A 15,578-nucleotide genomic window follows, 5' to 3' on the forward strand; every position below is an offset into this window, starting at 1 on the left:
GGCTTCATTTATATTGCACATTTCACTCCCCTTCCTTTCTTGATTTCATAATAATCATTATTTTCAGGGAAATAGTTTCCTTGTTTCTCTTTTGTCAAAATAAATCTAAACAGGTAAATTTAGAAAAACTGACCTATTGGGGAAGGAAGGTGTCAGGATAAAATGATGTTAAATAATCAAGGAAAGATACAGTGGAAGAAAGAGTATGAGGAAAATTGGTAGCAGAAAAGAAAATTGAGTGGACAGGAGAGGTAGGGAGTTTTATATATATATGTATATATATAAAATGTATAGAAAAGTTACAGAAGCTTAATTATAGCTCTGAGAGAGAATAATCTAAAATTGGTAATGATTTAGCTATATAGTCTCAAATGTACAAGGATATGTGGGAGAGAGAAACTGTCCTTGGAGGACAGCTTAAATTGCAGGGTAACATTACCTGCTGATAAAGTAATATATTTGAAACTCTGTGTTCCTAGGAAGACAAGTGCTATATTTGTTCAGACTATTATTAGTGCAGAAGGCTGGAAACCTCATAAATTGAACTCTCCACCCACTGTTATTGAAAGTCAGATACCAGAATGTAAGCGGTCATATATAACATAACATAATGTAACATAATAGCACATTCAACTTAGTGGCCTCCCTTTTTTCATGTGCAAGTCAGGTATCTAACTACATTTTCATACTACTGTAGTCTTTTATTTGAAAGTTTCCTTTCCCTTCCTATGATACTTTCAAAACTGGAAGATTAAAACAAGGGGGAATTAGAGGGCTGGGAAATTCTAAGGAATTTTCAAATAAATGAAGAATTTACAAAGACTACTGGAAGAAACCATTCATGTTTTGTTTTTAAGTTGCTGAATTTGGTATATCTGGAATTGCTCATTTGTTCAATTCTATAAAAGGGGACCAAAAGTGCCAAATATTTACATTATCTAATTTTCCTTTGGCTTTTAGAAACAATTATGAAATATAGCTTAGCCAAAAATATTCAATACTGACTGATCTCCCTTTTAGGTCCCTACAGTGTTCAAGGTCACAGGGTCAAAGTATACCAGCCAGAGGGGGAAGAAGGATGGCTCTGTGGTGTTGTGAGCCATCAAGACTCCATCACTCGTCTTATGGAGGTGTCTTTAACTGAGGTGAGACTCTGTTATTCTGTCTAAGGTCCATCCATCCCCTTAAAGAGAATGGTTTAGATAGGTGAGCACTTCATTTTGTATAAGATGACTCGGGTTTCATCCCTGGGTCTATTAATTAATAGTTGTATAACCCCTAGAAAGACTATTGAACTTTTTTAACTTCACTGTTCTCATTTATAAATTAGAGGTAAATATGTAAACCCTCACTGACCTTAAAACACTGTTTTGGGTCCTGAGATAAAGTATTTAAAAGTGCTCTGAAATCTGTCAAACAATCCACAATGTACAATAGTAGTATTATTTCATCATATTCATAAAGGTTAGTAATTAAAAGACTAGGCAGTTAGCATGTGCCTCTGTATTATTTCTGCCGCTGTGCCCTAGATGCTGAAAAAAAGAATTATTTTTAATAAACAGAAGGACCATAACATCTAGAGATACCTGGATAATTGTTTAGGATAATTGTTTTTTGTTGACTAAAAATAGTAGATTAAGTGTTTTGAGAGAAACAAATATGTATTTATGACAACTTTAATTTCAGACTTGCCCTTAGCAATAACATATAATGTAAGCATAAGTGCTTTTTATGTATATCTTTATAAATTATTAAAGTAATAAATTCTCATTGACAAATTTCAAACAATACACATATATATAAAGTAGATATTGAAGGCCACCCTTTCCCCTATGCTAATGTCACTCCCCTTAATGCCACCATTAAGAGTTTGGCATATTCTTCTATATATTTTCTATATGTGTATGTGTGTATAAAAATATGTGGAAATATATATATATATGAGCTACCCAGTAACAAGAAATGAAGAAGCTACATCTACATTTTTTGTTTTCCCATTTGGTGCAGTGAGCTCCAAGGGAGTCTGAAATTCTGTATTCCCAAGTAGAATCAATTCAAGCAGGTGCCTAGTTTAGTGCTCAGCATACAGTGTATTACTTCATAATTTTGTGTGTGTGTGTGTGTCTGTGTGTGTGTGTGTGTTTGGTTTTTTGAGATAGAGTCTCACTCTGCCACCCAGGCTGGAGTGCAGTGGTATGATCACAGCTCACTGCAACCTCCACCTCTTGGGCTCAAGCAATTCTTCCACGTCAGCCTCTGGAGTAGCTGGGACTACAGGCGTGTGCCACCATACCCAGCTAATTTTTTTATTTTTTGTAGAGAAGGGGTCTTGCTATGTTGCCTGGCTGGTCTCAAACTCCTGAACTCAAGTGATCTGCCCACTTCAGCCTCCCAAAGCGCTGGATTACAGGCATGAACCACTGCACCTGGCCAGAAGATTTATATATTATATTTATATGACATATGATTTATATGGTATATAATTTATATGATATATATGATATAAAATTTATATGGTAAATAATTATATAAGTTACACTTTAGTAACAAGATCATATAATACATACATAATTTATCTTTTTTACTTACTTGTATATAATGAGCATTTTTGTATGTAAATGTAAAGATCTGTCTCATCCTTTGAAATAGATGCATTCTTTTCTACTACGTGTATATATCATAACTAATCTAAAATTGATAGACATTTAAATAATTGCCAGTATTTTCACTAATACATATACTGTCATGGTGAACATCCATGAACATCTTTTTACATTATTTATTGGAATAAATTTATATGTGTAATTGTTAGATCAAAGAATATGCACAATAAATTTGACATTTTCTATCAAATTGCCCCCTGCCAAGTTTTTATTCTTTTTTTGAGACAGAGTTTCACTCTTGTTGCCCAGACTGGAGTGCAATGGTGTGATCTCAGCTCACTGCAACCTCCATCTCCAGGTTCAAGCAATTCTCCTGCCTCAGCCTCCTAAGTAGTTGGGACTACAGGCATGTACCACCACACCCAGCTAATTTTTTGTATTTTTAATAGAGACAGGGTTTCACCTTGTTGACTAGGATGGTCTCAGTCTCTTCACCTCATGATCCACCCACCTCAGCCTCCCAAAGTGCTTGGGTTACAGGCATGAGCTACCATGCTTGGCCTAGAGTGATTTTTTTTTTTTTGAGATGGACTTTTGCTCTTGTTACCCAAGCTGGAGTGTGATGGCACAATCTCAGCTCACTGCATCCTCTGCCTCCCAGGTTCAAGTGATTCTCCTGCCTCAGCCTCCCGAGTAGTTGAGATTACAGGCATGCACCACCACACTTGGCTAATTTTTTGTATTCTTAGCAGAAACTGGGTTTCACCATGTTAGCCAGACTGGTCTCGAACTCCTGACCTGAGGTGATCTACCCGCCTCAGTCTCCCAGAGTGCTGGGATTACAGATGTGAGCCACTGTGCCCAGGCCTAGAGTGATTCTTTTAATGATTGTTAGTTCTGAAGGTTTTTTTGTTTCATAATATACAGAATAGGAAGGTTTTAGAGATACAGGATTCGAAATTAACATCCCTAAAAGACATACTTTGACATTAATTCAATTCTTCATTTACTTAACAAATATTTGAATGCTTACCATATTCTATACCTGTTGTAGCAGTAAATGAGGCAGTAGAGATCTCTGCTGTCCTGGAGCTTTCATTCTAGTAGGTGAGTCAAAACAATAAAGAGATAATTATATTAATTAGGAAATTGCATGATTATTTTTTTATGGACAAGTCATTAAACATCTTTTTTACCTCCTACTGTAGAGTGGTGAGATCAAGTCGGTAGATCCCAGACTAATCCATGTGATGCTGATGGATAATTCAACGCCTCAAAGCGAGGTATAGTAATGGATTGTGTTTCTGAGCCGACTCATGAGCTTGCATTATCTTGCTGTGTAGATCCCTTATATGTGTGTTCTCCATGGATGCCCTTTGAATTGTTCAGCTTTAGCCACTGTGCATTTTTTTACTTTCTCCACAGTCTGTCTAATTAAGGGGGGTATTCTCAAGAAAGAGACCTAGTTTGAGCACACCCTTTTAATCATGATTATGTTCCCTAGTTCTTTTAAAATGCAAGGAGATTTTCTCCCTATATTCTGTCAGGACAGGTATATTTGAAAGATGTAGTCAGTTAAAAGTGCAATAAGCAGTAGTAATACTTGTGACCTACCCAGTAACAAGAAATGAAGGAGAAACTACGTCCACCATTTTTTTTTTCCATTAAGTGGCAGTGAGGTCCAAGGAAGTCTGAAATTATGTATTCCCAAGTAGAATCAGTTCAAGCTGGTGCCTGGTTCAGTGCTCAGCCCACAGTGGATTGATTACTCCATAATTGTTTTGAACCAGGCCAACTCTTGGTTTAATTCAGAATTAATATAACCCAAAAAAAAAGATACATTAAAACTCTTTGGTCCAGGCATGATGGCTTGATGCTCACACCTGTAATCCCAACACTTGGAGAGGCTGAGGCAGGTGGATCACATGAGGTCTGGAGTTCAAGACCAGCCTGGCCAACATGGTAAAACCCGTCTCTACAAAAATAAAAAAAAAAATTAGCCGGGCATGATGGCGGGTGCCTGTAATCCTAGCAACTTGAGAGGCTAAGGCTGGAGAATTGCTTGAACCCAGGAGGTGGAGGTTGCAGTGAGTCGAGATAGTGCCATTGCACTCCAACCTGGGGGACAGAGGGAGTCTCCGTCTCAAGAAAGAAAAATCTCTGCCTGAACCAATCAAGTAATTCTGTGTGAATTTCCTTCAGTTGACCAGCTGTCCACATATTCCTCACAGTATCTTAGCACCTCTGTAATACTGCTGTCTTGGCCACTCTTCCTAAGTATATAGTCCTTCCTCATCTTTATTCAGTCATTCTGACTTGCTAAAACAACAGTAGAATAGGAAAAGAAAATTGTGATTTTTGGGTTTTGTTTTTTTAAGAGACAGGGTCTTGCTATCTTGCCCAGTCTGGTCTCAAAGCCTCCCCAAAGTGCTGGGATTACAGGCATGATCCACTGCACCTGGCCAGGGTTAAGTTTAAAAACTGTTTACTACATGTAATAAATACTACCACGAACAGGGTAAGTCTCTTGGCTGTGTTTGTGTAGCCCAAAACACCTGCTACTTTGCATATTGGGACACCTGTTTTTGTTCCTTTCCTTATTTCATTCCTTCATTAAGCACATATTGTATGCCAGGTACTTTTCAGCTGGCCAAATATAACTGGGGAGTACTGGTCTCAATGTTATAGGCTGCTAACTCACACATGAGTAGCTCACTGTAAGTAGGACTTACATATAAGTTGTTTAGGGACTGGTAGTAGGTTGCTGTGAGCCAGGCTCTGCAAGTTGGCTGGATGAGTTATAGGTGGGGTCTTTGGTGGTGATTTTTTGTTTTTGTTTTTGTTTTTGTAATGGACTCTCACTCTGTTGCCCAGGCTTGAGTGCCGTGGCGCGATCTCAGCTAACTGCAACCTCTGCCTCCCGGGTTCAATCGATTCTTCTGCCTCAGCCTCCCAAGTAGCTGGGACTACAGGTACGTGCCACCACACCCAGCTAATTTTTGTATTTTTAGTAGAGACGGGGTTTCACCATATTGGCCAGGCTGTTCTTGCACTCCTGACCTTGTGATCTGCCCACCTTGGCCTCCCAAAGTGCCGGGATTATAGGTGTGAGCCACTGCGCCTGGTGATCTTTGGTTTTTAGCAGCAGATGTTTGTTCTTCCTTTTTTGGTGTTAGCATATTACTGTTTTCTTTGCTAGCAAAGTACAATTATTTTTGATAGTTCTGCCAAGTTTTATAGTAACCCTTTTTAGAGATCTATGATCATCTCATCTCCTTTAAATGTGAGTATGAGTGAATGAACGAGAAAGAAAGAACAGAGTTCACTGATTGTGATTTACAACAGTGAAAACTGGGTGGTGATAGAGATTAAAGAAAAATCAAAAGAGGGAGCCAGCCACGGTGGCTCGCGCCTGTAATCCCAGCACTTTGGGAAGCCGAGGCTGGTGGATAACCTGAGGTTAGGAATTAAAGACCAGCCTGCCCAACATGGTGAAACCCTGTCTCTACTGAAAATACAAAAATTAGCTGGGTGTAGTGGTAGACGCCTGTAATCCCAGCTATCCTGGAGGCTGAGGCAGGAGAATTGCTTGAACACAGGAGGTAGAGGTTGCAGTGAGCCGAGATCAAGCCATTGCACCCCAGCCTGGGTGACAAAACTCCATCTCAAAACAAAACAAAACAAAACAAAATAGAAAGAAAACAGCACTTAGCAAACAGAAACAGTTCTTGAATGAAAGGTTTAGAGGCCGGGCGCAGTGACTCACGCCTGTAATCCCAGCACTTTGGGAGGCCGAGGTGGGTGGATCACCTGAGGTCAGGAGTTCGAGACCAGCCTGGCTAACATGGCAAAACCTCGTCTCTACTGAAAAAATACAAAAATTAGCCAATGTGGTGGCATAGTCTTAGCTTACTGCAACCTTCCCCTCCTGGATTCAAGCGGTTTCCATCAGCCTCTCCAGTAGCTGGGATTACAGGGGCATGTACCACCACATCTGGCCAGTTTTGTATTTTTAGTAGAGATAGGTTTCCACCATGTTGGCCAGGCTGGTCTTGAATTCCTGACTTCAGGTGATACACCCACCTTGGCCTCCCAACATGCTGGGATTACAGGCATGAGCTACCACTGCCTAGCCTGCTTAAGAGTTTTATAGAAGGAAATTAAAGGAGAAAAGATGGTAATGAAGGTAGCAAAAAGGAAAAATACAGGAACTAGAACTGGCAAGAAGAAATTTAAAAATTTCTTGAGTTTCTGTTGTAACAGCTATGATAATGATTACAAAAAAAGATACAGATCTGTGAAAAATCTGTAAGTATTGAAGGGCGTAAAAGTACGTTAACTGGCCAGGCATGGTGGCTCACACCTGAATCCCAGCACTTTGAGAGTCTGAGGCAGGGGATCATGAGGTCAGGAGTTCGAGACCAGCCTGGCTAATATGGTAAACCCTGTCTCTACTAAAAATACAAAAAATTAGCTGGGTGTGTGGCATACACCTGTAGTCCCAGCTGCTCGGGAGGCTGAAGCAGGAGAATTGCTTGAACCCGGTAGGTGGAGGTTGCAGTGAGCCAAGATCATACCACTGTACTCCAGCGGGAGCAACAGAGCAAGACTCCATTTAAAAAAAAAAAAAAAAAAAAAAGAGTACTAAGTTGGTAAAAATACATTAATGGCTTAATAACTGTGTGCCACTTATTACCACTCCCACACAAGTTTCTAAATGAAACCATCTGAAAATTACCCAAATAATGCTAAAGTGAATACCTGTTTAATGGTGGAATGCCAGTCTAAAAAATATTTTAGCTGTAACCTTGCTGCTCAAAGATTGCTCAAGAGAACGTTAACTGCATCCCATGCCCCACTCCCTTCATTCTTCTTAGGGAAAGAGTTTATTCAGATAAGGGAATTGCCCCTTCTGATCCCGTATCATCCTAGGTTGTCTGACCTCTCAAATAAGACAAAAGTAAGATTTCATGAGATAGTCTGAAATTACTAGAAGAAATACTAGATTTGCCTGTTTGGCCAGTGGTAGCCTGCTTTTTTCCCTTTCCTCTGTCTAATGCTTTGAAATAAGGTCTGGGGATTGAGTTTTTACAGTGTCTATATGAACAATCCAAACCTGTCTCTTTAGGTTCACTTTTCCTTTGGTTACAGACTCACAAATGTTGGTTTAGTGACTTCCGGTTAGAGGAGAGTTCCTATTTCAGTACTTAAAATGCAAGTTTCTTTCAAACAAGGAGATAAATATGTAATAAAGTGAGTTATTTCATAAAGGGGTAAATGAACTCCCAGCCTAAGCTCTAGCAGTCTGTTTTCTGAAAGAAACTCCACAAATTGTTAAACCCTCAAGTCCATTTAAGGGAGTAATATGTTTTATTTAACAGAAAGTTTGCTGAGTGAGTTATCTTCTAATAACTATTATCTTGAATGTGTGTGTATAAATCGAGTCACAGGAAGATTAGAGCTTTTAACACAGGGAATGTTTTAGAACTGGCATTGGAACTTGGCAGTCTATGCCTACTTTGTCTACTTCTAGAGATGGGAAAGAGCTAATGGTATATGGTATTCACAGGATGAAAGCTTCCTTGTAATAAATCATTTTTGAATTTTGTTTTGTAGGGGGGTACGTTAAAAGCAGTAAAATCTTCCAAAGGAAAGAAGAAGAGAGAAAGCATAGAGGGGAAAGATGGCCGGAGGAGGAAAAGTGCTTCGGACTCTGGGTGTGACCCTGCATCAAAGAAATTAAAAGGAGACAGGGGTGAAGTAGACAGTAATGGGAGTGATGGAGGTGAGGCAAGCCGAGGGCCCTGGAAAGGAGGGAATGCCAGTGGAGAGCCAGGGCTGGATCAGAGAGCAAAGCAGCCACCGTCTACATTTGTCCCCCAGATTAACCGCAACATTCGCTTTGCCACTTACACCAAAGAAAACGGCAGGACTCTGGTGGTGCAGGATGAGCCTGTAGGTGGGGACGCACCTGCCTCTTTCACTCCGTATGCTACAGCCACAGGTCAGACACCTTTGGCCCCAGAGTTGGGTGGAGCCGAAAACAAAGAGGCAGGAAAAACACTGGAACAAGTTGGCCAGGGCATGGTGGCTTCGGCAGCTGTGATCACTACTGCCAGCTCCACCCCAAACACAGTGAGGATCTCAGACACTGGCCTTGCAGCAGGGACTGTGCTGGAAAAACAGAAAGGCAGCCGGCCGCAGGCCTCAGGAGAGGTGAGTTGCTTCAGGGGCAGACTTGGTTTACTCTTTCACCCTCCTTTATTTCGAATGTTGAAAAACATTCAAGTGTCCCAGGGAAGGAGTATTTCTGAGATGTGCTTAAATTGTACTCTATGGATAGGCCTTTACTGCTCATTGGGCAAATGTGTTTATTTTAATAACTTTATCAGCTTTTAAAAGGCACCTGAACAATTGGGCAAATCAAAAACTGATAATACAACCTAATTTAAAGACATGTTAAAATAGGTCTGGTGGGGAATGTTTTAAATTCAATTATCTATTTAGTTCATGTAGTGGTCGAGCCTCTACTAGGCCTATAAGAGGCAAGGTTAATGAATTACAGTATTGGTAATAGTGAATACTATAATTAAGGCTATGTGTGCAAGCTACCATTACCCTATTTTCAATTCATCATTTTCTGTGATATTTTCCCTTTAGGCTGGGTTAATTTCCATTATTTGATGTGGCCATAAAAGGTATTTTTCTCCCTAATTTCATCTTTTTAAGCCTTACCTGGAAAATTTGATGGATTTCATCACAAGAGTATCTGATTTCCTTTGTTCTTTATCTGATATGCATATATTGTTGCTAAAATAGAACCTGTGTTAAATGTAAATTAACATCAAATTGTCTCCCTAATCCAAATTTGAAGCAATATCAAAATCAGTATAATACAGTCTTTTTGACTAATTTTGGTCACCAAAGTATGATTTATGGTGCTAGTCATTTTTTTCCCAAACAGCTATTAACTCAAGCTGGAATATGAAATACAGAGATAAAATCCTTAATGATTTTTAAAAATTATATATAGGAAACTACTGTGTGCCAAATACTGTATATTCTATATACAGAATTGAAATCTCTATTTTAAGGAACTCACATCCTAAAATGGAATCATTTCAGATATAACAGTGCCAGACAAAACATGACATATACATTTCATCTGACTTCTTTCCCTCCCCAGCAAGTGCAGATTGTTAATCCCTAGTGTGCAGGGATAGGGAGGGAGATGAAATGTCCATACAGAAGAGAAGGCCTGTAAATGCAAATTTCACACAGTTGATGGTTTGTTCTGTTAGTTGACCAGCATTCCGAAGATAACCGGATGAGAATCTTATATGGATATCCGGTGTAAATTATCATAGTGTCTGAATTATTTAAAAACAACTTCATGTCAAAGGCAGTGTGAATGTAAACGGGTCTTACAAAATAGACCAGGTTTTACATGCTATAAAAGAAACCCATTGAATGCTGATACTCTTAGAGTAGCAAAGCTGAACACATGAAATTCAAATTCAAAGAGTATTTTGTTTCATACAGGTTGGGGAAACTTCTGTGACTATAGCAGTCATGTTGCTATGTTTCTGTTTGGGTCTTTTAGGATATGATTTAAAGGTGTAGAAATGGGACAGGCATAGTGGCTCATGCCTATAATCCCGGCACTTTGGGAGGCCGAGGCAGGCAGATCACTTGAGGTCAGGAGTCTGAGACCAGCCTGGCCAACATGGTGAAATCCCCAGCTCTACTAAAAAAAATACAAAAATAAGCTGGGCTTGGTGATGCATGCCTATAATCCCAGCTACTCAGGAGGCTGAGGCAAGAGAATCACCTGAACCTGGAAGGCGAAGGTTGCAGTGAGCTGAGATCTCACCAGCTGGACTCCAGCCTGGGTGACAGAGCACCACTCCATATAAATATATATATATATATATATATATATATATATATATATATATATATAATAAATAAGAAAGAAAGAAAGAAAAGAAAGAAATGAATGTTTTCATTACAGTGCCTAATCTAAAATAAGGACAGAGCCAAGAGAAAACTTCTTGCCCTAAAAACTGGGTTGAGATCAGTTTCTCATTACTTTCTTATAAGAAAAGGATTTGGAATTTAATCATTTGAAGGAAAATGAAAGACTGTCCAAATTATTTTTCATTCATGTGTGTATTTATTTTTAAAGGGTAACTTTAGGAGTGAAACATGAGCTACCCATGCTAGTTCCTTGCAGTCATGCAGGTGTCAAGGCTCCTGGCCAAATCCTGCCTGTGAAGCAACAGCAGCACCTCAGGGCTGTGTCTGTTCTCTTCTTCTCTATTGTGGGGAGGCAGTTTAAGTCAATGCTTACAGGTTAGTAGGAAGAAAAAAGAAAATGAGCTTTAATTTTTTAACTCTAAAATGCCCTGAAGTAGTCTCTGTAGCAGATGTCAATTGGAGGCATGCATAGGTGGCCTGCTTGGTTCTTAGGTCTCTATGCTACCCTTAAGGAAAGCCTGATTGTTAACACCTCTTGCATATTTAAAGAATAGCTTAATTGAAACTCTCTCCTCCCTTTTTAAGAGAATAGCCCTTTTATTTATCCGGAATCGCTTTTTTAAAAATTGTAGTAAAATACACTTAATGTAAAACTTACCATTTTAAAATGTACAATTCTGTGGCATTTAGTACATTTACAGTGTTGTGAAACTATGATCACTGTCTAGGTCCAGAAATTTATCACTCCAAAAGGAAAACCCATATCCATTAGTGGTAATGGAATAATTTTTATTTCCAGTGTTTTAAAGTGAATATTGGCCAGGAGCGGTGGCTCACACCTGTAATCCCAGCACTTCTTGGGAAGCTGAGGCGGGCAGATCACTAGGTTAGGTGTTTGTTACTGGCTAAAATGATGAAACCGCGTCTCTACTCAAAATACAAAATCAAATTAGCCAGGCGTGGTGGCACACATCTGTAATCCCAGCTACTGAGGAAGCTGAGGCAGGAGAATTGCTGGAACCCAGGAGGTGGAGATTGCAGTGAGCCGAGATCGTGCTACTGCATTCTGCCTGGGAGACAGAGCGAGACTCTGTCTCAAAAAATAAAAATAAATAAAGTGAATATTAAAGTATATTATCCTCTACTACTTGAAAGTAGTCTGTGGTTTGCAAGTCAAGTACTTGGATATGAGTTTTATTAAATTAATAAATATTAAGTAAGGGCTCATACCTACCTATGGGTCTTTTCTCTGTCTGTCTCTCTCTCTCTGTCTCTCTCGTCTGTATGTGGGTACATTGATATATAGGAAAGTGCTTCCATTCTTCTTTATACATACAGTCATTCACAAGCAGAAGTTAACATTTTCATGGTAAAAGAAGGAAAGGAGAGTGTTTTATTATTTCATTCTTCAGTTATGCTGAAGGCTTGTGTTTGGATTATTATCAGTATATATGTTTTCCCTCTTTGGATTCTTATTAGATTCTAATTATAACAAAAGTTCTCAGTAAATAGCTTGCTTTCTTTAATTTAGTGTCTTTATGTCTTAATGTTAATTGAAGTAGATATTCAACTTTTAGGTTGACTTGAACCCATAAATAGATGCCAAAATCCAAAAGGGTCCGTGTTGTGGACTTTCAGATTAATAAGGAGAATACTTTTCTTAAACGTACGGTGGGCTTGTCCTGGGATTAAAGTCACTTTTTGTAAAATGGGCAATTTTATAGTAGCCTAAATAAATCAAAACTTTTAACAATAGCTCCCAAGGTCATTGAGATACGTTAATATTACAGGGGTCACGTAAAAGCTGATGTCCATTCAGGAACCCTTTTCTCCAATTCCTTAGAGGACCCTCTCTACTTCCAAATAGCTGCTAAGAAGCCTACATGGCCTTCTAGCACTGTGATAACCAATTGGATAGCAGCCAAAGGAATGACAGATGAATAACATCCTGCTGTCTCTGGCTCACCTTGCTAAAGATGTGCTCAGTGTGTAGTCTGTGACAGATTTCTTCCCCACTGCTGGTGAATTCCAGTTACAAGAGCATATCCATGGAATTGTAAAAGAGAAAAGTTGATTAGCACCCAAGAAATGTTGATGTGTTGATAGTGAGGTTCAAGAAAGAGATCATTCGATTGTCATGAGAAGTCAACATCACTAACTCAGGCTATCTTCCTTTCAGAATTCAAGAAATTCTATCCTGGCCTCTTCTGGATTTGGAGCACCTCTCCCTAGTTCGTCGCAACCTTTAACTTTTGGAAGTGGAAGGAGCCAGTCTAATGGGGTTCTAGCCACAGAGAACAAATCTTTGGGCTTCTCTTTTGGCTGTAGCTCTGCACAAGAGTCTCAGAAAGACACTGATCTCTCCAAAAATTTGTTTTTTCAATGCATGTCCCAAACTTTACCTACCAGTAACTACTTCACTACTGTTTCAGAGAGTTTGGCTGATGATTCCTCTAGTCGGGACTCATTCAAACAAAGCCTTGAGAGCCTGAGCTCAGGCCTGTGTAAAGGCAGATCCGTTCTTGGAGCAGACACTAAGCCAGGCTCTAAAGCTGGCAGCTCTGTGGATCGGAAAGTGCCTGCAGAGTCCATGCCCACCCTCACTCCAGCCTTCCCACGGAGCCTCCTAAATACCCGCACCCCAGAGAATCATGAAAATCTATTTTTACAGCCCCCCAAATTGTCCCGAGAAGAGCCTTCTAATCCTTTCCTGGCATTTGTGGAGAAAGTTGAACACAGCCCTTTCAGCAGCTTTGCATCTCAGGCATCAGGTAGCTCCTCTTCTGCTACCACTGTCACCTCCAAGGTGGCACCAAGCTGGCCCGAGTCTCACTCCTCTGCAGATTCAGCATCTTTAGCAAAGAAGAAACCTCTCTTCATTACAACTGACTCCTCCAAGCTAGTATCTGGTGTTCTGGGCTCAGCTCTTACCACTGGGGGCCCAAGCCTCTCTGCCATGGGGAATGGCCGCTCCAGCTCTCCCACCAGCAGCCTCACTCAGCCCATTGAGATGCCAACTCTCTCCTCCAGCCCCACAGAGGAGAGGCCAACTGTGGGGCCTGGGCAGCAGGACAATCCCCTCCTCAAAACCTTTAGTAACGTCTTTGGCAGGCACTCAGGCGGCTTTCTGTCCTCTCCGGCAGATTTTTCACAGGAGAACAAAGCTCCTTTTGAAGCTGTGAAAAGGTTCTCACTGGATGAGCGAAGCTTGGCTTGCAGACAGGACTCGGACTCCAGCACCAACAGTGACCTGTCAGATTTGAGTGACTCTGAGGAGCAGCTGCAGGCTAAGACTGGTCTGAAGGGGATTCCAGAGCACCTGATGGGGAAGCTGGGCCCCAATGGGGAGCGCAGTGCTGAGCTGTTGCTGGGCAAAAGCAAAGGGAAGCAGGCCCCCAAGGGCCGGCCTCGGACCGCCCCCCTGAAAGGTGATCCTGCTGGGGCTGTATTTGGGCTTTGCTCTGGCACTGGGCTCAAATGCCTGTTGTGCTCTTGTGCAGCAGAGGCCCTCACTTCGATGGAAAGTTCTGTAATCTCATAGAATTACAGAGGCAAGAGGACCTGCCAGGGGCCCCTCGTCAGACCTGGTTCAGGGCAGGATTGCATCTAAACCAGCACTGTAGGAGGGGTATCTGTCCCATATAATGATAATCTCCCAAAGGAGGACTCTTGATCTTCCTTGGTGGTCGGTTATTTTTTGTCAGGAACTATTTCTTTGCGTTTGTCTCATCCCTTTTTACTTCACTTTGACCCATCCTCTTTACTTCAGGGGGTTACTGGGAACTGGTATCCATTCCCACGTAGCAGACATTTGTAGACTTGAAGCAGAGAGAATCACTCCTCAGTTTGCTCCTCTGTGAAACATACATAAGGATTTTAACAGCTCTGTCAAAATCTATTAACTTCTGTGGTGTGAGTTTATAGTTCAGAAGCGTGTAAAACAAAGTCTTATGGTAAAAGTGGTTGTTTTCATTAGGAATTGGTATGTTGTGGAGGCTCAAGAGGTCCTGATTTAACAGAACAGCCATATCGTGAGAGACTAGAGGCAAGTGATAGCTACATTCTTGTTTTTCACACCCATATTCAAGGTTGTTTCACCATAGTGGGGCACTTCCCACAAGTTCTGCATGGTTCTTAGCTTCCAGTGATAGCCTCTTTGCTCCCTGCTTTCCATTTCTGTCAAGGATGAACATAATGGGTACATGCCCAAGCAGGTAAAGGAGTAGCAACCCAGGTCAGGACAAATGTCTGTCCCCAAAAGAATCATGCTGTTGGTTCCTATTAACACCTCATGACAAACTTTTCCTCTCTCCCCCTTGCCACAGTTGGCCAGTCAGTGCTGAAAGATGTAAGTAAAGTCAAGAAGCTGAAGCAGTCTGGAGAGCCCTTCCTTCAGGATGGGTCATGCATCAACGTGGCACCTCATCTGCATAAGTGTCGTGAATGCCGCCTGGAGCGGTACCGAAAGTTTAAGGAACAGGAGCAAGATGATTCTACTGTAGCCTGCCGCTTCTTTCACTTCCGGAGGTACACAAACTCCTGTTTTCCTCCTTGGCCAGTTTTCATTAGTGACACATAACTTCCACTCTTTCTCTGAGTCTATAAATATGTTTCATCATCTTGGTCTTTGCTTTCCTTAACTCCTTTGCTCTTAGCATCTGTAAAGAGGCCCTGGCATAGTAGTCACTTAGTTCTTTGGATTGTAAAATGACATGCGGTTTTGTCCTTGGAGAACTGAAGTTGAGCAGTCTAAGCTGCAGCCCTGTGCTATTCCCTGAGTTATTCCTAACTTGGGTTGATTCTATTTGACACTACTGTTATAAGCAGAAGGACTGTATATCATATTATGGATCTCCCTGACTGCTTATTCCTCTTCAGTTCTAGAGTTACTTGAGTCATGTTAAAAAGAAGGGGAAATAAGATTTGGAGATAATGTGAAGCATCTTTGAAACAGATATAACTGATGAAAATCTGGGAATATCCTCTGCTTTTACC

General features: G+C 40.7%; 1 protein-coding gene across 2 annotated transcripts in view; it reads left to right on the forward strand.

Annotated features, from left to right (window-relative positions):
• Positions 1–15,578, forward strand: part of KDM3B (lysine demethylase 3B) — a 78,907-nt gene that overhangs the window by 26,114 nt on the left and 37,215 nt on the right. The window contains exons 5-9 of one of the 2 annotated variants that reach the window (XM_012476590.3): positions 1,021–1,145; positions 3,812–3,886; positions 8,220–8,819; positions 12,763–14,011; positions 14,909–15,110. In XM_012476590.3, coding sequence (XP_012332013.2) covers positions 1,021–1,145; positions 3,812–3,886; positions 8,220–8,819; positions 12,763–14,011; positions 14,909–15,110 — 2,251 coding nt within the window. The remainder of the gene's footprint in view (positions 1–1,020; positions 1,146–3,811; positions 3,887–8,219; positions 8,820–12,762; positions 14,012–14,908; positions 15,111–15,578) is intronic. The other variant, XM_064366362.1, reaches the window with a different exon arrangement.

Source organism: Aotus nancymaae, unplaced genomic scaffold, assembly GCF_030222135.1.
Source record: "Aotus nancymaae isolate 86718 unplaced genomic scaffold, 86718_ANA_hifiasm-v0.15.2.pri h1tg000064l_1, whole genome shotgun sequence".
In the NCBI taxonomy this organism is placed as follows: Eukaryota; Metazoa; Chordata; class Mammalia; order Primates; family Aotidae; genus Aotus; species Aotus nancymaae.